The sequence below is a fragment of the Lissotriton vulgaris genome, chromosome 1_1, assembly GCF_964263255.1.
Source record: "Lissotriton vulgaris chromosome 1_1, aLisVul1.2, whole genome shotgun sequence".
Lineage (NCBI taxonomy): Eukaryota > Metazoa > Chordata > Amphibia > Caudata > Salamandridae > Lissotriton > Lissotriton vulgaris.
In genome coordinates, this window is record NC_141685.1 from 1,489,274,682 (window position 1) to 1,489,301,447 (window position 26,766).

Here is a 26,766-nt window from a genome sequence, read left to right on the forward strand (position 1 = left end):
ACCTCCACGCGTATAGATTGAGCGGCGAGAGTTGACTGCTTTCGATCTTCCTCCCGAAGTCTGTGATGTCATTCTGGCCCGTTAGTCTTACTTCGCCATTGCGGTTTGTAATTTAGACCGCTGGTGCACTGCTATTTTAATCCTGGCAAAGAGCGTCTTCTAATAAAGGTTTTTTGACGTCCTTGAGCTAGTTTTAACTTAAAAAATTTTGTTTGCGCTGCGCCCTCACTCATACTATTAGCTCTTCATTTGTGGGTTTAGAACATCCAATACCATACTTAAAACTTTCCTGAGCTCTTCCCTCTCACAGTGGGGGCTTTAGCCCCCAGAGGAACTAGGTTTTTCCTCTGGGAGGAGAATCCCAACTGATGAAGCATGTCACCTTTGGTGAGTGGGATTTTGTCCTGAAAAGGGAATTGCTCAATGATAGTAATGTTGGGCGTATTTATTTGTTTCACATTTCTACCTTTCATTTTGATAAAGCAGCCAGTAGTGATTTTCCACACTTTCCTAGTACTTTTCTAGACCTCAGGATTTCCTACTGTTGATTGTCATTCTGGCAGCTAGGCGTCCCTCCACTAAAACGGTATACGCCTGTAGATGGAACTAATTTGTGGCATGGTGCACAGCAAAGACTTTCTCCATTTCTGCGCCTCTTTTTGAGATCCTTCAGTTACTACTATCCTTGGCCCAGCAGGTCTCTGCTCTGAGCACTATCAAAGGTTATCTTTCGGCCATCTCTGCCTTTCTTAAGGCTTCCAGATCAGCCTTCTCTCTTTAAGTCCCCTGTTAACCGTTTCCTGAAAGGTATTAAACAATCGTTTCCTCCTGTGCCTTTCATAATGCCACAATGGGTCTTAAATCTTGTCTTGACCTATCTGATGTGCTCTCCCTTTGAGCCCCTTCATAACTGTCCTTTAAGTCTTCTTACTCTAAAGGCGACTTTCCTGGTAGCTATCACCTCTGCCAGAAGAGTGAATGAACTCCAGGCTCTTTCTTCTAAACCTCCTTTCCTTTCTGTTCATCCGGACAAGGTGATTTTAAGGACCTGTCATTCTTTCTTGCCAAAGTTTGTCACGCCCTTCCACATTGGGCAGACCATCACTTTGTCCACCTTTTTTCCACCTCGGCATTCTTCAAAAGAGGGAGAGGCGGGGGCGTGGCTTAGCAGGCTAACATGGAGGACGCTGCCTAGAAGAGCTCCGTCCTGCCCGTAATTCATCCGTCAAAATATCCTGTCTCCTCGGTCCTTGCTGCTGCCCAAAACAGCGGTCTAGCTCACAGAACCGACTAGACACGCTCCGGTGGCGTTTCCCCAGTGCTGGGGTTCCCGGACACTTAATGGCGGAGAGAGACAGCTTGCGGCCTAGTCGGGTGCCGCGCAGCCGGGGCCTCGAGTTTGGCGCTCACCGAGCCAGGAGCGCCGCAGGCTGTAGCATACATAGGAGTGGGGCCCGGGGGTGCGGTAGTGCCCCGATCTCCCCTGGCAGTTTGCAGGGGCCCTACAGACACCTAGCGCCAGCAGCGGATGCCTGTGGAACGCTTGAGTCCCCATAACGTGACAGGGCTGCAAGGGCCTCCGGGACGCGAGGCCTAGTGACCCACGTGATGCCGGGTCTAAATTTTGGCGATACTGGTGGGGAAGCCCGGGAAGTGGGCGCCCTTGGCTGGTGATCGGGGCGACTGTCGGCCTCCAAAGAAGCTACTGGGATACGCCTGGCCCATGATCGAAAGCGACAGTGGTTATACTGGAGCACATTGGCCCTAATGGAAAGATATTGTTGGTGAAAGGCCCAGAGATGCTCGGTGGCCGTACTGGGGACAGTTAAAAGGGGCCCTGGGACTTTACCACTGAGGACGGACAGTTAAAGTAAGGGACTGGGCTCCTGAACGGACCGTCGGTGTGGAGATTGTCTGCGGCAGGGTCGTGCGACCGAAGGTGCGGCCTGGGAGCGGGAGTAGTGTGCCATCTGAAGGGACGTCCCCCATACCACAACATCTTCGAGAAGAAGTCGGGGGTGGATCGGCCTCCGGGAGTGGCTGCAGCAGTACACAAGGCCGGGAGTGGGGGACGCCGCATGCATTGGGCCTGAGGAGATGCCGTGGCCTACACAGAGATCTGGATGGGGATTTAGATGGTACTGCCCGTGGAGGTTGCAAGGGGCCAAGAACTGAGGTGTGCAGGGGAGCGACATTGAGTGGACCCTGGTGACGGCAGCCCACCTGCCCCTGATCGGCCCTCGTGAGACAATCCGGCATATCGGGTACAAGACGTGGAAAGATCTCAACAGTTACTTTCTCCCGGCGGAACTGGAGAAGACATCCCAGGGCTCTGGCAGAGGGTCTCAAGGCTAGCGCCCCAGCCACGATCCATTATGACTAGAGGCGGGAGTGGTGGAGGAACCTCGAAGCAGGGTCCCATAGACAAACTCACGGGGCCGAGTGGCAGCGCTGGGGCCACCGGGGGCCAACAGGGCCCGGGGCAGGACAATGCAGCACTTATAGCGGCGATAACCCAATCCAGAGATATGTTGGATGCGAAGATAGGAGCTGCGCGGCGGATGTCGCACTGCTGCGCCAGGACCTGAGAAATGCTGTGGACCGCATCACAGAGGCCGAAACTAGGATATTGGGTGTGGAAGATGATGTGGTGATCTTGAAGCAGAAGGTAGCTAGGATGGATGGGATCCAGAAAGGCCTAGCACTCCGAGCAGAAGATGCAGAAGGGCAGGCCCGGCGGAACAACACGAGAATTGTAGGGTTCCCGGAGGGCTGCGAGAAGGGCAACATGGAGAGCTTCTTGACCCAGTGGCTGGAGAGTTGGCTCCTGCCGGACTTCCTCTTCAGATGCTTCGTAATAGAGCAAGCGCATAGAGCTCTCATACAAAAGCCGCCTGTGGGATCGCGACCCTGGCCAGTGAAAGCCAAACTATTGAATTACCAGGATCGGGACACTATTCTGCGACAGGTGCGGGCGAAGGAACCCCTCATGTGTGATAACCAAAAGATCCTGATCTTTCCAGATTACACCAGGCTCGTCCAGCAACAGAGGCAGTCATTTACGGCGGCCAAGGCACGCCTGCACGATCTTAAGCTCCCCTATGCATTATTATACCCAGCCCGCCTGCGAGTGGTATACGCACTCTTTTCTTCGACACCCCGGAGGAAGTGTTCCACTGGACCGATGAGACGGTGAAAGTGAGGGTGCATACTCCGCCGGGCCGAGACTCTGATTCATTATCAAGCGGGGCACCGAGGCAGACCCCGCGACGTTCCTGGAGCAAAAGCAACTGGAGATCCAGATCTAGGAGGCGCTCTACCTCTGGGGGGGGCGGCTGATGGGAAAACGGCAGCCCCTGACCTACAGCAGGCAGATCCTTGAACGTTTGAACTATAAGCAGCAGAACTTTGGAGTATATGAAAACCTGTAATAACTGATAGGATTGGGGACACTCTACTGCGCAATTTTGGGGCTGAAAGGAACGGCTAACAGAGACCGCTGAGCTACAGTGATTTTGATTGTATGGGGTGGCAGCGGGGGTGCTGTATTAAGGGCGGACGCTTTCTCCCTTGTTTAGAGTTAGTTTCCTGGAGGGGAGGTTGGGGTAAATGGGCGGGTTGTTGGGGATCCATTGGTGTGGACGCCCTCGGGTCCCGCGTTTGGGATCAGGGGTTGCCCACGCCGCAACAGGTACTTCAGAGTTCTTGAGGTATTGGGGGGGAGGGGGTGGGGTGTATGTTTGGGTTGCGCTGCACGATTGTTATGTGATCTCACTAGTATGTGTGTACAGATATAAAAGGCCCAGTGCCTGGGCATATGTCCCAAATTCCCCGGATGCCTGATGAGGGAATCAGGCCGCTGACCCCCAGGGCTTCCATGTCTGTCCTAAGCTGGAATGTGCGGGGAGTGCTTGACAAGGTTAAGAGGGGGGGCTGTGTTGCGACAGGCGAAAAGAGAAAAAGCAGATGTTTTGCTATTGCAAGAAACGCATTTATTGGGCAACAAAATTCTATGTTTACAAAGATATGGCTACCAACAGGTCTACCATGCCAGGTTTGTTAGAGGGTCCAGGGGTGTGGCCATATTGGTGCATCGTATGCTGTCTTATGTTCACTAGTCGCAGTGGTTTGACCCGCAGGGCCGATATGTTGTTATTAAAGGTACGATTGGTGAGGAGCCTGTGGTGCTTGTGAGTGTGTATGCCCCGCCTCCACTACACTGGTCGCTTATTGAGAAACTGTTTGCTGGGCGGGCAGAAATCCCCGAGGCACCAGCAGTGATTGGAGGGGACTGGAATGATGTTATGGACTGCCGTGTGGATAGATGTCGAAGGGGGAGACCTGATTACCGGAATGGGCTGGGTGGACACATGGCGCTATCTACATGCACAGAGCAGGGCATATACCGATCTTTCTGCGGTCCACAAATCCTTCTCGAGATTGGATTACATATTCGTCCCTCGTGCAGTGATCTGTCGGGTGGAATCGGCAGTGATCTTGCCACGTGGGTTGTCGGACCACACCCCTGTAGCAGTAGAATTCCGGCTGGATAGGGGGCGGCAGCCATTCCGGTGGCGCCTCTCCACATGGCATCTCCAAGGGGAGGACTATACCAAACATATGGGGGAAGCCATAACACACTTCTTGGATGAAAATGTTGGTTCGGTGACGGACGGTGTGGGAAGCCCTGAAATCCACACTGCGTGGAGTGGAAATAGCTTGGTGCGCGGCAGCCCGAAGGCAGCGCAGGGTGGACTTGGTATGAGCGACAACGGAAATTGAGGCCTTGGAGAGACGATGCAGTGAGGAAGGGGACTGTCAATCAATGGGGCAACTTCAACTGGCACAGCAGTCCTATGCGTCTCTCCTGCTGAATGAGGCGCGACCGGTGTAGCTGGCGACGCGCAGCAGAGTCTATCAGTGGGGGGACAAATCGGGTTCGAGGCTCCATAGGCTCTGCCAAAATACGCTCCAAGCACAGACCCTGCCGTGAATTAGAGACACCGTTGGGTCCCCGATCACGGACCCGCAGGACTTGGCTGACAGCTTTGCAGCCTATTATGCCGAGCAGTATGCCCAGAGGGAATACCTCCCAGCAGCCGAGGTAGACAAATTCATTGCGGACCTGCCGCCACGCGCGGTATCCGAAGATGTGAGAGAGAGCCTGGATCGTCCATTGACCGCGGAAGAGTTGGGCACAGCCTTGGGGGAGCTTAACACTGGGAAGGCACCAGGACCCAATGAGTTCCCGAGTGAATTCTTTAAGAAATACCATCTCCAACTGGGCGCTCATTATGGAGCGGCGTTGGAGGAGGCTAGCGAGCTTAGTAGCCTGCCGGCGGATTGGAGACATGCGGAGGTGGTAGTGTTTCACAAACCAGGTAGGCCTTCGGATCAGCATGCGTCCTACCGACCGATATCCCTCCTGAATGTGGAGGCTAAAGTATTGACCAAGGCGTTGGCTAACCGTCTTCTACCACATATAGCAGACCTGGTCCACCCGGACCAGGCCGGGTTCATGCCACATAGGGCGAAAGGGGGTGGTGATGGACGGAGCATCTGAACCAATTAAACACTCACACCCAGTCAAAAGATCTGGGTTTGATCCATCACCGTTCTTTAGCCCACTCTGCCACCCCAGTTCAGACATGGCTATATGCAAATCAGTTTGACCCTGTGCCTCATGGGAACAGTCCAGCCCGAACTGCCAAGCCATGCCTTCCCTGGACCGGAAACAAGCTCCCGAGGACCGGTTTCTGGCATTCCAGCCGTCTTCAGCCAGCTTGCTTGAATCCAGTGGCAAAGTGAGCAAGGGACTCACGTCTGAGCATACCCTGCCACACTTATGGCGGCCAAAAGCAGTACAAAAGGGTACTGGATTCAAGCAAGCCGGGCTGAAGACGGCTGGAATGCCAGAAACCGGTCCTCGGAAGCTTGTTTCCGGTCCAGGGAAGACATGGCTTGGCAGTTCGGGCTGGACTGTTCCCATGAGGCACAGGGTCAGACTGATTTGCATATAGCCATGTCTGAACTGGGGTGGCAGAGTGGGCTAAAGAACGGTGACGGATTAAACCCAGATCTTTTGACTGGGTGTGAGTGTTTGATTGATTCAGATGCTCCGTCCATCACCACCCCCTTTTGTACCACAAAGGCCGACGAGGCACAATCTAAGACGTGCCCATATTGCGGTGGCGGCGGTTAGGGTCTCTGGGGAGCAAGCAGCACTCCTTTTGGCAGATATAGATAGGGCCTTTGATTCCCTAAGCTGGGTTTACCTCTTTGCACTCCTGTTGCGACTGAACCTTGGACCCCACTTCCTGTCATACCTCAAATTGCTGTACACGGACCTGACTGAGTCGGTGAGAGTAGCAGGAGTTATATCCGCCAAATTTTCCATTAGGCGAGGAACAAGGCAGGGGTGCCCCTCTCGTCATATTTGTTTGCCCTTGCGATAGAACCTCTGGCCGGTTGGGTGCGCATAGATGCGCAACTGCGGGGCTTCGAGTGGGAAACCGGCCCATCTGATAGAATAGCGCTCTACGCAGACGACGTTCTATTTTTTTATCACCGATTCCGATAGATCGGGACCGCGTATCCTGGAAATTACGCGGATATTTGGTGAAGTATCTGGGCTCTACATGAATCAGCATAAATCGACCCTATGGATCCTGGGAGAACGCGCCCGGGTTGGGTCAAGGGCGTCCTCGTTGCAGGTGGCGGTAGGTGGCCTTTAGTACCTAGGAGTGTTTATATCCGAGACTCCTACTGTCTCTTGGGAGCGTTATGCAGCACCGGTGTGGGACCGGGTTCGATCCGAAATGAAGACATGGTCTTGCATGCCTCTCACAATATATGGCCGGTCAGCCATCTTTAAGATGGTGGCCCTCCCGCGTCTCCTCTACCAGCTACAGCACCACCTCTACCCGATTCTGCCCCAATGGTTCAGGCAGGTGGACTCGGCGCTGGGACAATTCTTATGGGCGGCGGTGCGGTCGTGTGGCGTTGCGCACCTGTTTCTTGTCTACGTACTGCGGAGGGTTGGCAACATCGGACATATCGTACTATCGGGCATCCAACCTACTGGTTCTTAACGAGTGGTGGTACGGGGACAGGAGGGACCCTGTATATGCTTTGGAAAGGCATCTAATGGGGTTGTATACCCTTCACACAATCCGGTACTCTGCACCGTTGCGGAAAATGCTGCCGCCGGCCACCCAGGTCGTCTTTCAGATTTGGAGGCAGGCTCTACGTCATATGGGCTGGAGGGGCACCTTAACTGAGGAGACCCCCCTGTGGCATAATGGACGGCTGCCGGCGCTGGCGACTCTTGGCGGGTTCCGAGGCTGGGATAATATAAGAATATCGACATTGGGGGACGTAATGACGGGCACGACTCTTAAAGCCTTCCAAGACTTAAGTAAGGAATATGGGATGCCTCGGTCCCAATTTTTTAAATATCTTCAGTTCCGACACTCCATCACACCGAGCTTAGCGGGCCTTGACTCCCTACCTGAATTCAGCCCACTAGAGGCCAAGGTCTTCGTGGGGATCTAGGAGATAAGAATATATCCAGCATATATCAAACCCTTGTGACATATTGCTCTACCTCCCTGCACAAACTGAGGGATGCCTGGGAGAGGGATGTCGGGGCAATGCAAGAAGATTGTCGAGAGGCACTTGAGGCCCCCAGAGGAGCTGCAATTGCAATGCGTTTGAGGCTAGTTTAATTTAAATATTTACATAGAAACTACTTCACAAGAGAAAAATTCTGGCGGGCGGGCCTGATTGCATCCCCAGACTGTCTTCGGTGTGGTCTGGAGGTTGGGACATTGATTCATACGGTGTGGAGCTGTGGCTCGTTGGTCAAGTTTTGGGGGTGTGGTGTGGAAAAGCTTGTCTGAAGTTCTGGGATGGGAGCTTCCGCGTACTCTGCGGTTGAGTCTACTGCACGTTTTAGAAGGGGTGGGGGGAAATACATATAAGCGGCATCTATTGTTGGTAGGCCTCACCATTGCCAAAGGCATGTGGTTTGGGCATGGAAGGATCCCAGGGCGCCATCAGTACTGGTGTGGGCTAGACTTCTGTATGGGATTGGAGCGTCCGATATTTGAAGACCGGGGTTGCCCAAGGAAACACTATAAAATATGGAAGCAGTGGGCAGACTACAGAGGCCTGTGGCTGGACCCCCCCTGCGGAACGGAAGGATTTTCCGGGGATGACATGAAAGGACGGGTATAGTTGGTGATTGCCTCAAGTGAAAACTCCTATGAGGGAAAACGTGGAACCTGGTGAAAAAACACATAGAAGGTAATTGTAAAAAGAACCCTCACTCACCAACCTAGTGGTGACATGCTTCATCATTGGGTTCCCACTGGAAGGACCTAGTGTGCTTCAACGCCTGTTTACAGCGGAGCTGGTTCTTTTGTGTGTTGATGTGGGGAAAAAAACAATCTGAAAGAAACAGGTTAGTATTAGATTCCTTACCTTAGAATATCCCCAGGCGTCAGACTGGATCCAGAAATTTTTGCGTAGCAATACCCCTGCGCGTCGTTAGGCGTTGTCTCTGGCTCAGCGTCCGTCGTCGGCGCCGGAATGACGTCGTTGGAGTACTTAGACGCCGCCCATGCGCGCTGACGTCGGTTTTTCTTTTTTCCGCGCCAGCTAGCGCAGATCCGGAGAAGCTCTACCCCTTAGTCACTTTTTGACTAAAACTTTTTTGATCATTTTTGATCATCTTCAAGTCGTTCTCGACTCTTCAGGTGCCGGTAGGGATGCCCGGGTTCAAACCCTGCTCGAAGTGTAGTCGACTGATGTCGAATACCGACCTCCATCGCCGGTGTCTGCAATGCCTAGGCCTCGACCACGACGACCGTTCCTGTTCCGACTATCGAGCCCTGACGTCGAAGGCTAGGTGGGAGCGGTCCCGCAAGCGGCTCGAGCTCCGGCTCCGGATGACACCAGCTTCCTGTCGACCCACCCTATCCCCGAGAGCTTGGTTATCCAGGCCTCTAACTCCCAGACCGCGTTCCCGTCGGCACCTCCTGACAGGGAATCCAAGAGGTTTGAACAATTTGGCAAGAAAGTGTTCTCGTCCCTTAGTCTGGGACTGCGGTCAGTCAACACCGCATGCATCTTGGGCCGCTACACCCACACCCTGTGGGACACGGTTGCGGACGTGCTGCCACAATGCCCTGAGGAGGTCAGGGCTAAACTCGCCCAAGCCCTGGTGGAGGGTCGAGATGCGGCACGGTACTCTATCCGGTGCGGACTGGATACCACCGATACACTAGGCAGAGCGATGGCCACGACAGTGGCGGTCCAACGTCACGCCTGGTTACGGTGTGCCAATTTTTCGGCCGATGTCCAGGCAACACTTCTGGACATGCCGTTTGATGGCCGTCGCCTGTTTGGCGACCAGGCAGACCACACGCTTGACCGCTTTAAGGACTCCAGGCTACGGCCAAGTCCTTGGGCCTCTCGGCCCCACGCCAGCAAATGGGTGCTTTTCGCTCCTTTCGTGGCCAAGGAAGGGGCGTCCCCACACGGACCGCCAGCCACACGCCGCAACAGAATCTTCAGCGCGGTGGCGGCTGTGGAAACCGCCGGGGAGGCGGTGTGGGTCAAAGGCGAGGCCAGTCCGCACCAGCTCCCGCAGCATCCGCCTCAAAACTTTCCGAGTTTTCAGGCCCATGTGACGCCAGTGGGGGGCAGGGTCCGCCATCACCTCTTCCACTGGGGCACAGTCACATCGGACAGGTGGAGGCTGCAAATCGTCCGAAGGGGCTACTCCCTCCCCTTAGAGGCGACCCCTCCAACAATGCCACCGCAGTACCACCGCGTGTCGGGGGACCACTTGCGACTTCTGCAGGAGGAAGTTACGTCCCTTTTGGCCAAGGGGGCCATCGAGCGCGTTCCTGGGCCAGAAGTAGGGTGTGGTTGTTACTCCCACTACTTTCTGGTACCCAAGAAGGGCAAAGGGGGCCTACGCCCTATCTTGGACCTACGGAACGTCAACGGCTTCCTCCGGAAGGAGAAGTTCAAGAAGTTGACTTTGGCTAGGTCTTGGCTGCCCTAGACCCGCAAGACTGGATGGTGGCGTTGGACTTGCAGGACGCCTACTTTCACATCCCCGTCCTGCCGGCCCACCGACATTACCTGCGGTTCACGGTAGGGCTCGAGCACTTTCACTTCACCGGGCTCCCCTTTGGCCTTACCAGAGCCCCACGGGTGTTCATGAAAGTGATGGCGGTGGTCGCAGCTCATCTGCGCAGGTTAGGGGTTTCAGTCTTCCCCTACCTCGACGACTGGTTGTTGAAGGCGGGCTCGCCCCAAACAGTCGTCAACCACCTCCAGATTTCGGCGGATCTCCTGCACCTGCTGGGGTTTTCCATCAACGTGCCGAAATCACACCTGTGCCCCTCCCAAAAGCTCCTCTTCATCGGAGCTATTCTGGACTCGGCGCAGTTTCGGGTTTATCCTCCCGAGCAGCTAGTCCGGGATATTCAGGCTCTGATTCCGATCTTTCAGCCTTTATCCCGGGTTTCGGTCAGGTTGACGCTGCGGCTCCTGGGGCTGATGGCTTCCTGCATCCTTCTGGTGCATCACGCCCGGTGGCGGATGTGGGCTCTGTAGTGGGACCTGAAGTTTCAGTGGGCCCAGCATCAGGGCAACCTGTCCGACCATGTCCTGATCTCGGAGGGCGCTGCGAGACAGCTGCAGTGGTGGCTCACGGACTGCGATTGGCTCAACGGCAGATCCCTCTCCCTTCCCCAACCGGAGCACGTGGTTGTGACGGACGCGTCCCTCCAGGGCTGGGGAGGCCACCTGGGATAGGCGAGATCAAAGGCCTCTGGTCTCCGGCGGAGTCCCAGCTCCATATCAACCTTCTGGAGCTGCGGGCGATTCGTCTGGCACTGAAGGCATTCCTCCCCTCTGTCCGAGGGAGTGCAGTGCAGGTGTTCACGGACAACACCTCCGCCATGTGGTACTGTTACAAACAGGGCGGTGTGGGGTCCTGGACCCTCTGTCAAGAGGCTCTGCGGCTCTGGCAGTGGCTGGAACATCAGGGCGTGACTCTGGTGGTTAAACACCTGGCAGGTTCTCTGAACGCCAGGGGGGACAAACTCAGCCGACGGTGCTCGATGGATCACGAATGGCGTCTGAACTCGGACGTGGCGCAAGGCATCTTGCTGCAGTGGGGAGAGCCTTGGTTAGATCTATTCGCCACCGAAGAGAATGCGCAACATCATCAGTTCTGCGCGTTGGAATTTTCAAGGCGGCACTCGCTCGGCGACGCATTTCGTCGCGAGTGGAGTTGCGGTCTGTTATACGCCTTTCCGCCTATACCACTTCTGCCCAGAGTGCTGAAGAAGATCAGGCGCGACCGGGCCCAAGTCATCCTTGTGGCTCCGGACTGGGCTCTAAGGTTCTGGTACCCCGAGCTACTCAATATGTCAGTCGGTCCCCCGATCCGTCTGCGTCTTCAGGAGGACCTTCTGTCGCAGCAGCAGGGGACGGTCCTCCACCCGAACCTGTCCAGTCTCCACCTCCATGCTTGGAGATTGAGCGGCGGCAGTTGAGGCCATTTGACTTGCCTCCTGAAGTTTGTACTGTTATTCTGGCAGCAAGGCGTCCCTCCACTAAGTCGGTATACGCCTGCCGGTGGAACAAATTTGTGGCATGGTGCACAGCAAAGGCTGTGGATCCCCTTTCTGCCCCTCTTTCTGAAGTTCTTCTCTTCCTTCTTTCTCTTGCCCAGCAGCGCTCCGCTCTGGGCACTATCAAGGGCTACCTTTCTGCCCTTTCGGCCTTCCTAAGGCCTGATCAACCTTCTTTGTTCAAGTCCCCTATAGTAACTCGTTTTCTGAAGGGAATCGCGCACATGTTTCCACCTGTTCCTTTTGTGATGCCTCAGTGGGACTTGAACCTAGTTCTTACTTTCCTGTTGTGCGCTCCCTTTGAGCCGCTTCACTCTTGTCCTCTCCGTCTTCTCACCTTCAAGACAGCTTTCCTGGTTGCCATCACCTCTGCCAGGAGAGTGAGTGATACCAGGCTCTATCTTGCAAACCCCCTTTCCTGTCTGTGTATCCGGACGAAGTGGTGCTGCGTACAAAACCATCTTTCCTGCCCAAGGTAGTCTCTGCTTTCCACATCGGGCAGTCCATCACTTTGCCCTCCTTCTTCCTGCCTCCGCATCCTTCAAAGGATGAAGAGCGGCTCCATCGTCTGGACCCAAAACGTGTGCTTTCATTTTATATGGATCGCACACGCCAGTTCCGGGTGGATGTCCAACTCTTTGTTGCCTACGTGGGTGCGAAGAAAGGACGGGCGGTGCATAAGCGGACCATCTCTCGGTGGGTCGTTCTATTCATCAAGGCGTGCTACTCCTTGGCTAGAAAAGAGCCTCCAGTTGGGCTGCGAGCCCATTCCACTCGGGCCACGGCGGCTACTACTGCCCTGGGTCGAGGAGTCCCTCTGCAGGACATTTGCCAGGTGGCTACGTGGGCCTCGTTGCACACCTTTGCAAGGCACTACTGCCTGGATAGTCCAGTCCGGAGGAATGGCTTTTTTGGCCGTTCCGTCCTCCAGGACTTTCTGGTGTGAGTATTGGTTCGCAGACCCACCACCGGGGTTGGTATTGCTGGGGTATCTATTCTAAGGTAAGGAATCTAATACTAACCTGTTTCTTTCAGATGAACAAGTTACTTACCTTCGGTAACCATATATCTGTAAGAAACAGTAGTTAGTATTAGATTCCTTACCGCCCCACCCATCCTCCTTGTTCTACGAACTGATACCTAGGGTTAAGGTCATCCCCTTTCATGGCCCTAGTTTCTTGGCACCAGTGTTGGTTCTAGCATGGCTCTGCGTATCTGGCGAGTAAAAGCTGTGTCTAAGAACTGACGTCAGCGCCCATGGGCGGCGTCTAAGTACTCCAACGTCATTCCGGCGCCGACGACGGACGCGGAGCCAGAGACGACGCCTAACGACGCGCAGGGGTATTGCTACGCAAACATTTTCGGATCCAGTCTGACGCCTGGGGATATTCTAAGGTAAGGAATCTATCTAATACGAACTACTGTTTCTTACAGATATATCGTTACCTAAGGTAAGTAACTTGTTCAATAGTGCTAAGTGAGTGCAAAAAAGTTTAAAAAATGCGTTGTTGTGACTGTCAACTACTTTATTAATAGTCCAACCCGCATTGGTTAAAACCCGGTTTTAACCAACCAGGTCCTTCCAGTGGGAACGAAATGATGAAGCATGTCACCACTAGGTTTGTGAGTGAGGGTTCTTTTTACAATTAACTTCTATGTGTTTTTTCACCAGGTTCCACGTTTTCCCTCATAGTTTTCACTTGAGGCGTTATACTTTTTTTTACACTTTTGTTGTTTATTATCATTGATACTAGAGGTAAAAGAGTGAATATTTATACCCGGACTCTCCTGTTGTTTGAAATAGTTGGTGATTGTACACATTCGATTGGGAATTGTATATGAAATGAGATGCTATCGTGGGGCGGGGTGGGGAGGGACCTGGGAGGGGGGAGTTTGGGGCTAGGGTTGGGATAAGGGGTTGTGGGGGGGGGTGGCAGAGAATGGGATTTGCTATTGTTGTTTATTCTAAAAGATATCCAGATTGTCATTTGACTGATATTGTATAAATGCTCGCAGTTTTCTCCAGGTTACGGAGTGCTGCGCCTGGTGTGCAATCTTTCAATAACATCTGTTTTGAAAAAAGAGGGAGAGGCTCCACCGTCTGGACCCAAAATTTGTGCTCTTGTTGGATCTGAAACGCACACAACAGTTCCGGGTGGATGACCAACTCTTTGTTGGCTATGTGGGCGCCAAAAATGTTTGGGCCGTGTAAAAACGAACCTTCTCTCGGGTCGTTATGTATATCAAAGTGTGTTACTCGTTGACTAAGAAAGAGCCTCCTGTGGGGCTGCGTGCCCATTCTACCAGGGCAATGGCAGCCACTACAGCCTTGGGACGCAATGTTTTCTTGCAGGACATTTGTCAGGCAGCTACGTGGGCCTCGCTGCACACGTTTACCAAGCATTATTGCCTTTACAGTCCAGTCCAGAGAGACTGCTTCTTTGGCCGTTCTGTTCTCCGTGACTTTTTTGTGTAATCTTGTTTGCTTGCCCACCACCGGGATTGGTTTTTTTGGGGTATCTATTCTACAGTAAGTAATCTATCACTAACATGTCTCTTTCTGATGCACAAGTTACTACTTGTGTAACGATATATCTTTAAGATACATTAGTTGGTGATAGATTCCTTACCGCCCCGCCCATCCTCCCCGTTCTGCAAACTGGTTTCTAGGGTTAAGGTCATCCCTTTCAGGGCCCTAGTTTCATGGCACCAGTGGTCAGTTTCTTGCATGGCTCTGCGTTCCTGCCGCGGAAAGTCGTGTACAGAACTGACGTCAGCGCGCATGGGTGGTCTCCGTGACGTCATCTCGGCGCTTACGACGCCAGCGACGGACGCGGAGCCGCACGACTCCACCTACAGACACGCAGGGGTACTGCTGACGACAAAATTTACGGATCCAGTCTGACGCCTGGGGATATTCTAAGGTAAAGAATCTAACACTAACTAATGTCTCTTACAGATGTATCGTTCCACAAGTAGTAACTTGTGCTACAATGCCTTTTATATATGTTTTACAAAAAAACCTGAAAAAGAAACCATGACATTTACAATGACAATAGCTCAAAACAATGTCAATGCGAGACCTATTGCACAGGGTACATGCCTACAAGGCAGGCTTTAACTGGGTGAATTGTGGGTATGCTGTTACCTCTGTGAGTTTGTCCAAGACCCACCTCCCGGAAGAGGCGGGTGGTGGACAATGCCATGTCATGTGGGAAAAATCTGCTGGAGCATGAGGACATCTAGGTTAAGTATTGGCCACTGTTCTATATATCCGATGCATTCTAGAGAAGGTGAGGAAATACCTCTGTAAAATATTAAATTGAGTGAATGTAAAACGTGCATTGCGGGAGACACTCTGTGGATACCTTCCTGCTAGTCATAACGATCTCTATCCCCTCTTGCATTAAATTGTGTAACATGCATCTCCTTGGAACATGGATGCCAATTAGGGGTGCACATTTCTCTTACCTTCCTCAGAATGACCTTTGGAGTGGAAAGAACATTGGTGGGAATCCTTTTTTAGGTTTGACATCACTGTATTTTACTTTAAAGCCATGTTGCAGCGATCACTGGAACTATTCCAGATCTCCATTGAGCTCGAGAAGGGAACTGCATGGCTAATTCCATCCCAAGAAATGTATTTTCCTGTCCCCGTGAAGTAGTGATTAGGACCAGAGTCCGCCTTGTTCAACTAAAGATCTTGCACCGGGTGTATTACGCTCTTACGCACCTGTTCGCATGGGGCAGGAGCCTGTCTCCCCTGTGTGTGAGGGGCTGTTGGGAAGAGGGGACGTTCTACCACATTCTCTGTGAATGCCCGCACATAGTACCCTACTGGACTAAAGTGGCATGCACAATGGCAAGAGTGGTGGGGTTTCCGGTTCCGGTGAAGCCCAGATGGTTCTTGCTCATGATTAAAGGGCCCACGGACTGGTCCAGGTATAATGAGATTTGGTTGGCCATGGCAGCTGGAGTGGCGAAACGCAACGTCGCCAGTTGCTGGGGGGCTCAGGCACCCCAGCAATGGGACCAATGGCTGAGAGATCAGGACTGGTGTCAAAGGGCTGAGGAAACGATATACAAGTCGAGGGGTGTATAAAGAAGTGGAAGAGGGCATGGGGGCCGTGGCGGAGGTACCGTGCCGAGCGGGGTGGGGAGGGGAGGGGGATTAAGTGTATTCCAGTCAGTGGTAGAAGTGGGCGGGAATGGAAGGGCACGGCATGCCCCTACTTCTAAAAATTATTTCAGTCCCGTTCCCCTACTACTTACTTTCCAAAAAGCATCCCGAGACGGCAAGAATAGTCAGACTTAAACGATAACTTTTTCATTAGATTCCAGGGGCTTCTCACACTTCTGTGAACTCCCGAGGCTGCAGCAGCCCCCGCCCCCTTTTGAGCTCCGCACAGACCGAGGGCAGGCCCATTGTCATTCCGATTAAGGCTGATTACCCCTTTTCGAATGACAATGCGCCCGCCCTCTGCCTTTAGCATTTCAAGTGCCAGTGAGATCGGAGTTGGTGATTACAGAGGAGCTTTCCCCAGACCAAGTACGTGGGGAACTTGACACAATGTGGAATTTGTTAATGTTGTACACAGAGTTAATTGGTCAGGAGCAGTGACCAGACCGAAGAGGCGACAGGAGGGACAGGAAAGGAGAGGTGACCGGGCAGGAGAGGTGACCGGGCAGGAGAGGTGACCGGGCAGGAGAGGTGACCGGGCAGGAGAGGTGACCGGGCAGGAGAGGTGACCGGGTAGGAGAGGTGACCGGGTAGGAGAGGTGGCCGGGTAGGAGAGGTGGCCGGGTAGGAGAGGTGACCGGGCAGGAGAGGTGACCGGGCAGGAGAGGTGACCGGGCAGGAGAGGTGACCGGGCAGGAGAGGTGACCGGGCAGGAGAGGTGACCGGGCAGGAGAGGTGACCGGGCAGGAGAGGTGACCGGGCAGGAGAGGTGACCGGGCAGGAGAGGTGACCGGGCAGGAGAGGTGACCGGGCAGGAGAGGTGACCAGTCCTAGGATGCTTGTTTCCAGTCCAGGGAGGACCTGGCCTGGCAGTTCGGGCTGGACTGTTCCCATTGGGTGCAGGATCAAGACTGATTTGCATATGGCTGGGTCCAAACTGGAATGGCATGGTAAATGTACATGTATTTATATAGCGCAAATCACCCACATCGCAGGCATCTATGCGCTTGCTTAGGGAACCCGTCCTGGTATTCCCCTGTGAGATACCCCGGCAGGGTATCCACAAGGTGAAAGCCAGGCACCCGCCGCGAGGGGCCGTTGTGGAGATTAAGCAAGCTATTGCCCAGAGTCGCAGAGTGTGAACCCGTGAGTCAATAAGGCACCGGAGTGAGAATTATCGAGTCTGTGGAATTATTGAGCCCAACCCCCGTCGGGGCGGGGAATTGAACCCTGGTCCAGGGCCGATCTCAGCTTCCGGGTCTGCCGCCTCTAACCCCTGAGCCACACTTCTCCACATTGCATGGTGAGCAAAGAAACAATGGATTTAGGCCCAATCTCTGTACTGGGGTGAAGGTATGATATTGTTCTGCATTCTGCCCACCAGTTTTTCTTTTTGCTATATTATGATTGAGCAGCTAGCTGGCTGACATGAATATGAAGGATCCTTTGTGGGTTTCAGTGAGTCTAGATTCTTCTGAAGAGTCCCTTTCTCTTCTGAGCCCTGCTAACACATGTGTACAGGAGGAGCCCTGTACTCAAGACCTCAATGTTTGAGACAAAAAATTATCATAGATTTCTGAACAATGATAGTAAAAGCATTAAGGTAACATGTTGTTCCTGTTTATATTTCACACACTTTACATAAACCTGTATTCCCTATGAGTGTTTGCTTTTTCCTGAATTAAACCTCAAACATGTTTATCCAATGTTTTGATTAAATAATGTTATAAGCTGTAACTGGTCAGTGAAATGCTAAACGTACAAAATATTGGTATGTTTTGCTATTTCTAGCCACACCCCTGACTCCGCCCACTGATTCAATCTTCGGTTATTCCCACCCCCTGATTCTCCACCCACAGTTCCCCTACTTTTATTCCCCCACTTCGACCACTGATTCCAGTCCTTGCATTGTCAAGCTTGCCTGAGTTTGTACCATGTAATGTTGATATCGTATCTGCTTTTCAACACACCTGTATGATGACTGTGAACATGAGCTTTGTTAATAAAAAGATTTAAAAGAAAATGAAATGTATTTTCCTTAATTAACTTAAACTAAACGACCCCTTGTCCATTGAGATTTCAAATTAACCTATTCTGGCTGCAATGAAGACTGCTTGCAGAAGGCTGCAAGAGATGAATGAAACCTGTGAACCACAGGTAACCATCGATCTGCCATTATTCAGTGGCTGGCTGTTCTATATGGTCTTGTTTGTCCTCCAAGGTAACATAGTACAATACTGATAATATGCATGGTGGGATCGTTTTAAGACTCATCAAATGAAGAGCCCCATAAGCCAAAATATTTGTTTGTAGTTCTGTGTGATAGCACTGCGATTTATTGTCTCATCAGAAAGTTTTTTTTTTTTTGCTTCAAAACATTTTATTCTGGATCCAAACAAAGAAAGGCACTGTAAACAAGAATACAGGCATTGGCCTTTGAAAGTGCCCAATGTGGCGCAGTCATCTACTATTGCAACAACTAGAGTCCATGACATTACATCGAGCATTGAGCAAACATATCTGATACAGACTTCTAACCTCAGATTCCTTACCTCAGAATTATCCCCAGGTGTCAGAGTAGATCTGGAAATGTTTTCTCGAGCAGTGCCCCTGTGCACTGGTAGGTGGTGGTGTTGTGATCCGTTCTGATGCCCCTGGTGCCTCGACATGACCACAGTGCGAAGACCTGCATTGACACCGCTGTATGCACCCCAAGGCCTTGGAGAGCTTCCTCAAGCTCCTTGCTGCTTGGCGTGAGACACCGCAACGGTCTTGATACCAGTTGAGAGGAAGGGCCCTGGATCTGTCACAGAGCCCAAGATCCTCGTAGCATGCGAAGTTGTCTTCGAGTAAGTCCCACAAGAAAAAAAAAAGTAAGAAGTCGAAGAGTGTTTCAGCTTTGCTCCATCCTCTGAAGTCATCCAACGAGGGAACATAATCATTCGAGGCCTAGCCCAACTTTGTGAGTTCTCTGAGACCATGCGTCTCAATTTGGGCAGCCCATTCCAGTTGACGTGCCCCATGGCTTCGGGAAGGGCCCCCACTGGTTCTCCGCCAGCGGTTCCATTCCCAGCTCCAGTCGGGCCCCTTGGAACCTTGGATGGATCCAGACTGGCACTGGTCGTACCACCTCCAACCTCTCCGGCGCCGGTCCCAACGGGGACGCTCCCGGTGTCCTCCCAATAGCGCTATCCCCATTCTCGTCCCTGACTCTAACATGGAGCCAGAGAGGTGATACTGGCTCCAGTTGGCGTCCTATTCCTAAGGGCTGGGACTGGGGAGGATTGGGAGGGGGCCACTGGACCCTGAAGAATACCAGTCCCTAGACCCTAACTTGGACTGGTGTGAGGAATTGGCAGACGCTAGTGAACTGGACACCTCTCCAGATACTAGCATTCTCTCTCCTCCTACTGTGGCTGTGGAGGAGGGGTTCCTGTTGTGGTGAGAAGAGAGGCCGAGTTTTTGGACCTTATCCTTCCCTCGGTTGCTGTCAAGACTGCCATCTTGACAGAGGTGCTTCAGCTGGAAGTGACACCCCTCAGACCCGCTTCCCCTATTTAATGAAGCCCCCATGGACGTCCTCGTTGGGACTTGGTCCAAACCCTGCACAGGGGCTCCTGTGAACGGGATGTTTGGCCGTTGTCACTGTCCCAACCCATGGACCCTAGTTTCCTCACTCAACACCCTATCTTGGAGGTCTCAGTGGTCCAAGCTTCCACATCTCTTGTAAATCCTGACCAATTCCTTATTGCCCCACCGGATAGTGAATCTAAAAGACTCTATATATCATTAGAAAAAATTGTTTTCATCCACTAGCCTGGCACTGTGGTATGTGAATATTGCGTGCCTTTTGGGTCGTTACCCCCCTTGCACTGTGGGATTCTGTTGCTTGGGTGCTACCCATGGTCCCGGAGTAGGCCAGGGCACTACTTTCCCAAGCTATTACGTGACTGCAGAGATGCAGTCAAGTACACCCTCTGATGTGGTCTGGAAATAACCGACTCTCTGGACAGAACAGTTTCCTCGTCAATGGCCTTACTGTGCCACACCTGGCTGATAACTGGCTTTTCCGGGGATGTCGAAGCCCTGCTTATGGACATGCCCTTTGCTGGCTCCCATCTCTTTGGAGAACAGGCAAACTAAGCACAGGAATGCTTGAAGTATAGCCGGGCTACGGACAGGTCTTTGGGCCTTTCCATGGCCCTTTGCCTACCCCAGTCCACTTTTTGTGGCTATTCCCAGCCATGCCTTTACCCGCCCATCCACCACAGCACGCAAGCTTCTCAGCCTCTGCGTGGCTGAGGACACAGTACCCACAGATCCTGTGTGTCGGGCAGCTAGAGGTCTGGCCAGTCCATCACCCCCGGCAGTCACAGCCTCCAAACCACTTTAGTTTGCCCTCTTACCATCATGGGCGCTCAGCGGGAGGCAGGATTCGCCAACACCTCCCCCACTGCAGATCAGTAACATCAGACTGCTAGCTTCTTCAGATTGTCCGAAGGGGCTACTCTTTCCCCTTCGTAACCTTTCCTTCATGACCTCCCCTTCACCCATGCCACGTGCTTGCGACAGGCTTATGGTGGACCAGCTGTCCTTGCTCCTCCAGGAAGTGATGGCTGTCTTGGCCAAAGGAGTCAAAGAGAGGGTGCCTATGCCTGAAGTAGGTTGTGGTTGTTATTCCCGCTACTTCCTGGTGCCCAAGAAGAACGGAGAAGTTCAAAATGCTCCGCTTGCTCAAATCCTGTCTGCCCTGAACCTGGGAGACTGGATGGTACCATTGGACTTGCAGTACGCATACGTCCACATTACCATCCTGCCTGGCCACGGCATTACCTACGGTTCACTGTAGGCCGCAAGCACTTTCAGTTTGCTGTGCTCACCTTTGGCGTTACCAGGGCCCCATAGATGTTAACAAAGGTGATGGCGATGGCTGCAACTCATCTGTGGATATAAGGGGGTGCTAGTCTTCCTCTATCACAACGTCTGGCTGTTGATTGCGGTCTCTCCCCAGGCTGCCGCTGCCACCTCCAGACTACAGCGGACCTCCTGGTCTCTCTGCAGTAGTCACACTTGACTCCCTCTCAGACACTCACTTTGATTGTAGCTGTTCTTGACACAGTGCAGTTTCAGGCCTTTCCTGAATGATGAGTCCAGGATATTCAGGCTCTGGCACCCATGTTTCAGCCGCTATCCTTGATTTCGGTGAGACTGACTCTGTGGCTGAATGATTTCCTAGTGCTAATTTCTCATGTCACTTAATATGGAAATGCTAATAAGATCCTGTGACCTAATTTTGGAGCCTCTATTAACCAGCGGGGTCCAATCTCCTTGCCACAGGGGGGTTTATTATTTCATACCTATGTAGCAGGCCATATGTAACCGTGTTTTCCTCCACACAATTAGTACTAATGTGATGACTTCAGGAATATGCTTAGAAATCTTGACTCGGTAGCGGTAGTAGTCCTGGATTGGTGTCCGGAAGGTACTGTAGTTTGTCTGTATGTCGGATCATCCCTATCCTCATCCATCCAGTCCGTAATATTGTAAGGTGGGTGGCCCAATTAAATTGGGACATCCGCGATACCCAATCCTCAGTCATATGTGACCAGCCTACATTCAGCCCAGGCTATCCTTGTTAGTTTACCAAGCCATTTACGTAGGGTGGCTTTCACTTTGTTTAGAAAAAAAAATAATAATTGTGTAATGTTCTAAGGGATGTTTTGTAAAGCATACAAGTATTTGGGAAGTGCAATCATTTTAAAAAGGGCAATACCAATAAATTACAAGGGGAGAGCTTCCCATTTACAGATATTACTTTTGACTTGTGTCAGCAAGGAAAAAATGTTTATTTATTCAATGTGTGATAAGAATGTATTGTGATTTGTATCCCTTTTGTGTATCTGGACCTGTGGATGCCAAGCTAATCAGAAAGGTCTAAACTAAACAAATTATGAACACTACAGCCATTTGAAATAACTCTCTTTGATATTCATAGTGCAGGATGTGGAAGGACAGGAGCCATCTGTGCAATAGATTACACCTGGAACTTGCTGAAAGCTGGGGTAAGAAACTTTTCTGACAGCAGCGTATTATAGATTAATTTTATGTCGAGCCAAATGAAACTTTAAAAGTTCCCATTTATAGGAATGTTCCCTGTGCAGTAAGTAGCTTTGTTTGATGCGCACTTTTTAAGAATTGTGTTTGAGGCATATGCGCTGTAGATCGTATACTTGGGCGTAGATCGCCATTTGGTGTTGGGCTTGGATGTTTGCACTTAGTTTTCGTCTTGGAAGAAGTCTTTGTAGTCACGAGGTAGGTGACTACTCCTTAGGACGATAGTGTGCATGGGGATCAACTCCATCTCCTTATTGTTTTTTCCGCCATCAGGTTCGAATGTGATTTGCTGCGCTCCGACCTCGGTTTTGAACTCCCTTTCGACGTGCATTCCTCTCCACTCGACGGTATTTTCTTGATCAAGTTTCCCTTTTGACGTGCATCTTTAAAAACAAACTCTTCTACCTCGATGCGGGCCGTTAGGCTTATCTGTGCCGACCATGCCTGCGGTCAATGGAAAGGACTCCCTTTAAAAAAAATGCCCTGGGCGTGGTGATAAGTTCTCACACACGGACTTGCACAAGGTTTGTAATCTATGCCTCTCCCCGGAGCACGAATACAGAAACTGCGAGGCCTGTGCATCGTTCTGGTAGAAGAAAACAATCTGTGATCGTCGGGCTAGACGTCACGAAATGTCTTATGGAAGCAGCTCTATTCCGGACATCTTCGGAGCAGATCACAATGTCCAGCCGGAATAACAAGGTGATGAAGAAGACCTCTCCGTCTCCGAGGCAGACGACTCCGACGTCGAAGAGGAGACAATCACCCCGGCTCAGCGGTCTGTGAGTACCGAAACCCCTATCCCAAAACCCAAATCTAAGGTTCTGGTAGCGCCCTCTGGCTCCGGTCGACACCTGCAATATGTTTGACGCCTCGCCCTCGGGCCCTGCTATGAAGCCTAAAGCCAGGCCTTCTTGCTCTGGTTCGAGCCCCATTCTGGTGCCGAAAACTCCCCTTCGGCACCGAAGCACAAGACTAAAGATGTGCCACGCTCTGCTTAGTCTGCACAGAAGACCGCCCCTACGCCAAAACCCTCAGCGGCAAAACATGCAAAGGGCAAACAGTCAGAACCGAAAAAATCTTCAGAGCCGAACACGGCATCGGAGCCGAAAAAATCACCGGAGCTGAAAAATGTCACTGAGCTACAAACTCCTATAAAACCTAAGGAGCCCAAGCCAAATCCTCAGAGACTCGGTCCAAAGAACATTCTGGCCCAAAATCTTTGGCACCAACAAAAGACATTTTACCCACACTGTCTGTACCTGACTTTTCGGATCCAAAACAAAAAACTCATTTTATTGATCCAGAGACTGGCAAAGTTGTCGCCAAACCTCCAAAAAAGAGACAACTGGACCCTTCAGAGGAACCTGAAATACTTTGAAGCGAAAGGAGATGAGTACGAACACCTCTCCACCTCCTTCTGATCCAAATCTTTCAATTTCTCCACCTCACCACCCACAACATACTTTTTCATCTCAAACACCAGATGATTATACCGATGGGGTGGAAATATAGATCCAGAAGGGGATGATGATCCTACCATCCCACACGAAGTAGACCCTTGGGATGACTACAACACAGATACCAACCCACATAATGACCCTGACCTCTATCCATCTAGGCCATCACCACCTGATGACAATATTGGATTTGCGCAACTAATCACTAGCACTGCCCAAAACCATGGGGTGCAGTTACATTGTAATCCCTTAGAGGAAGATTTTCTACTTGAAACTTTTGCACCCTCGCAAAAATCCATCTACACCCTGCCAATGCTAAAGGGCATGCTTAAACATGTACCAGGGCCAGAATTCATAACTCCAGGGTAGACAAAAAGTATAAGGCAGCTCCCAATGACCCAATTTGCATCGAAGGTCAAGTTCCCTTTAGATTCTCTTGTGGTGTCTAATGCACTCAAGAGGGCAAACTCTCAAAGTACAGGCAACACTCCCCCGCCTGATAAGGAGTCCAAACTAATAAATGCATCTGGTAAACATGTTGCGTCACAGGCTGCAAATCATTGGCGAATTGCCAATGCCCAAGCTTTATTGGTCAGGTGCGACAGGGCGCACTATGATGAGCTTGAAAAGCTCATGCAACACCTTCCTGACCAGTTAAAAAAAAAGCCAATGACCTTATACAAGAGGGGTAAATTGATCACAAACACCTCCATTAAATGTGCGCTCGACGCAGCTGATACAGAATCTCGTGCCATTAACACTAGCGTTTTGTTTCCCAGGCAAGCTTGGTTCCGAGTCTCCGGATTCAAACAAAAGGTACAATCAGCTATTCTTAATCAGCCATTTGATCAAGAGCATCTTTTCGGGCCCTCAGTTGACACATCTTTAGATAAGATGAAAAAAGATACGGACACTGCTAAGTCCATGGGGGCCTTACAAATCCTTCCCCCTAGAGGTTCTTTTCGCTGCTCCTTCTACAGGCCTGGCTCCAAAACCATTGGCTCAGAACATCCCTCTTCTTCCTACAAGAGTCCCACTCAAACGTCCTCCAAAGGATACTTTCGCGGAAGCTACAGAGGCATCAATGGTAAGGGAAGAGGTCGCAGCAACAAACAGTGACTTCCCTAAACTTCCCCGATCATCCCACTCCTGTCGGGGGAGGTCTCTCACAGTTCCAACCTGTCTGGAATTCATTCACAACAGACAAGTGGGTAAGACAAATTATCCAGTATGGTTTTTGCCTGGCTCTCACCTCTACCCCCCCCCTCTCCCAGATATTCCTCCCACAGAACGTCCAGTGTCCTCGGAACATCTCACACTTCTCAAACAAGAGATTCTCTCTCTCTATTACAAAAACATGCAATAGCACCAGTCCCCTTGCCTTATCAAGGCACAGGGGTTTACTCCCTCTATTTCCTAATTCCAAAAAAGGACTGGTCTCTCAGGCTCATATTGGACCTTAGACCCCTAAACCACTAAATTCAGTCTGATCACTTCCACATGGTCACTCTCTAACAGCTGCTACCACTGCGTCAACAGGGCGACTTTCTGTCCACTCTAGACTTAAAGGATGCCTACTTTCATATTCTCATTCAACCCTCTCACAGGAAATATCTCCGGTTCATCCTAGACGGACAATACTACCAATTCAAAGTCCTCCCATTCGGGGTGACTACAGCACCCAGTATCTTCACCAAGTGTCTAGCAGTAGTTGCAGCCCACTTACAAAGGCAGCACATTTATGTCTTCCCTTATCTGGAAGACTGGCTCATAAAAGCCAGGTCACACAGCAGCTGTGTGCAACACAAACACAAAACAATCCAACTGCTTCATGACTTGGGATTCACAGTATACCTCACCAAATCCCACCCCTAACCTTCCAGCATACAATAATATCTAGGGGCTACCATAGACTCTTAATAAACTCTAGCATACCCCAGCCCAGTCAGGATAACCGCCATACAAGCTCTATTGAAAAAATGTCAGCCTCAACACTGACTGCCAGCTCGAGTGTTCATGCAGCTAATCGGAATGATGGCCTCTTGCATTCTCATCGTCCCTTATGAAGGACTCCAAATGCGTCCCTTAAAGGAGTGTTTGGCACGTCCGTGGAACCAAGCTTACGGTCCGCTAACAGATCTGGTGTTCGTAGACGACCGCACCCATCGCTCTCTGCAGTGGTGGAACACACAAATCCTTTCCAAAGGACGGCCGTTCCTCAACCCAGTTCCACAGATAGTGCTGACAGCAGACTCATCGCTCACCGGCTGGGGAGCTCATCTTCAAACCCATACCCTTTCAGGGCATGTGGACCCTCAACAGAAACAATTCGGCATAAATTACCTTGAATTATTGGCGATCTTCCTAGCGTTAAAATCTTTTCAGATCCACCTCGTAGGCAAAGCTGTCCTGGTCCGTACAGACAACATGAAAGCAATGTATTACATACAAAAACACGGGGTTGGGGGACACGCTCTCTCCAGCTTTCACACCTAGCTCAAAGCATATGGAGTTGGACCATTCCTCAGAACATACATCTCCTTTCAGAGCACCTACCAGGAGTACACAATCAGATTGCAGATCTGCTCAGTCGTCCGAGCCATCAGATCCACAAATGGGAACTTCATCCAGAAGTACTGCTTCCATTCTTTCAAATGTGGGGTCACCCAGAAATAGACCTGTACGCCACACACCTACGCAAAATGCCTAAGCTTCGCATCCAGGTATCCACACCCATTGTCCAAAGGCAATGCACTATGGATGAACTGGTCTGTCAGATTTGCTTATGCTTTTCCACCTCTCCCACTGATTCCGCTAGTGGTTCGGAAGAACAAATAGCATGTTATGTTATGTTATAGTAGTTTATATAGTGCGCGGCTGCCCCAGCCAAGGGGCGTCCCGGCGCTGCGAGAAGACTGAAGGCAGAGAGTTGGAGGCACAGAGAGAGGGAAGCAATTACTGAAAGAGATGAGTTTTGATGGCCTTTCTGAAGGCCAAAAGGTCCTGCATGCCAAGGATAGATTCCGGAAGACTGTTCCATAGCTTGGCAGCTAGGAAGCTAAAGGATCGGCCGCCTATTCTGGCCAGTTTGGTACGAGGGATGATCGCAAGATGTTGTCCCTCTGAGCGAAGCGACCTCCTAGGAATGTACTCCGCAGGAGGGGGCACACATTGGGGGAGAGACGGTTTTAAGGATTTTAAAGGCTAAACACAGTGCCTTAAACTGGATCCTTTTGCCCACCGGGAGCCAGTGCAGTTTTTTCAAGGCTCCGGCCACCGAGGAGTGGCGAGGGAGGCCTACCAGCGCCCTGGCAGCCGCATTCTGGACTCTCTGTAGTCTGGTGGTTTCCGCAAG

At 51.5% G+C, this 26,766-nt stretch overlaps 1 protein-coding gene across 3 annotated transcripts in view; it reads left to right on the forward strand.

Annotated features, from left to right (window-relative positions):
- PTPN12 (protein tyrosine phosphatase non-receptor type 12) overlaps positions 1–26,766 on the forward strand; it is a 592,849-nt gene that overhangs the window by 302,604 nt on the left and 263,479 nt on the right. For all 3 annotated transcript variants that reach the window (XM_086967364.1, XM_086967365.1, XM_086967366.1), the window contains one exon: positions 21,833–21,899. In XM_086967364.1, the coding sequence (XP_086823490.1) occupies positions 21,833–21,899 (67 nt within the window). The remainder of the gene's footprint in view (positions 1–21,832; positions 21,900–26,766) is intronic.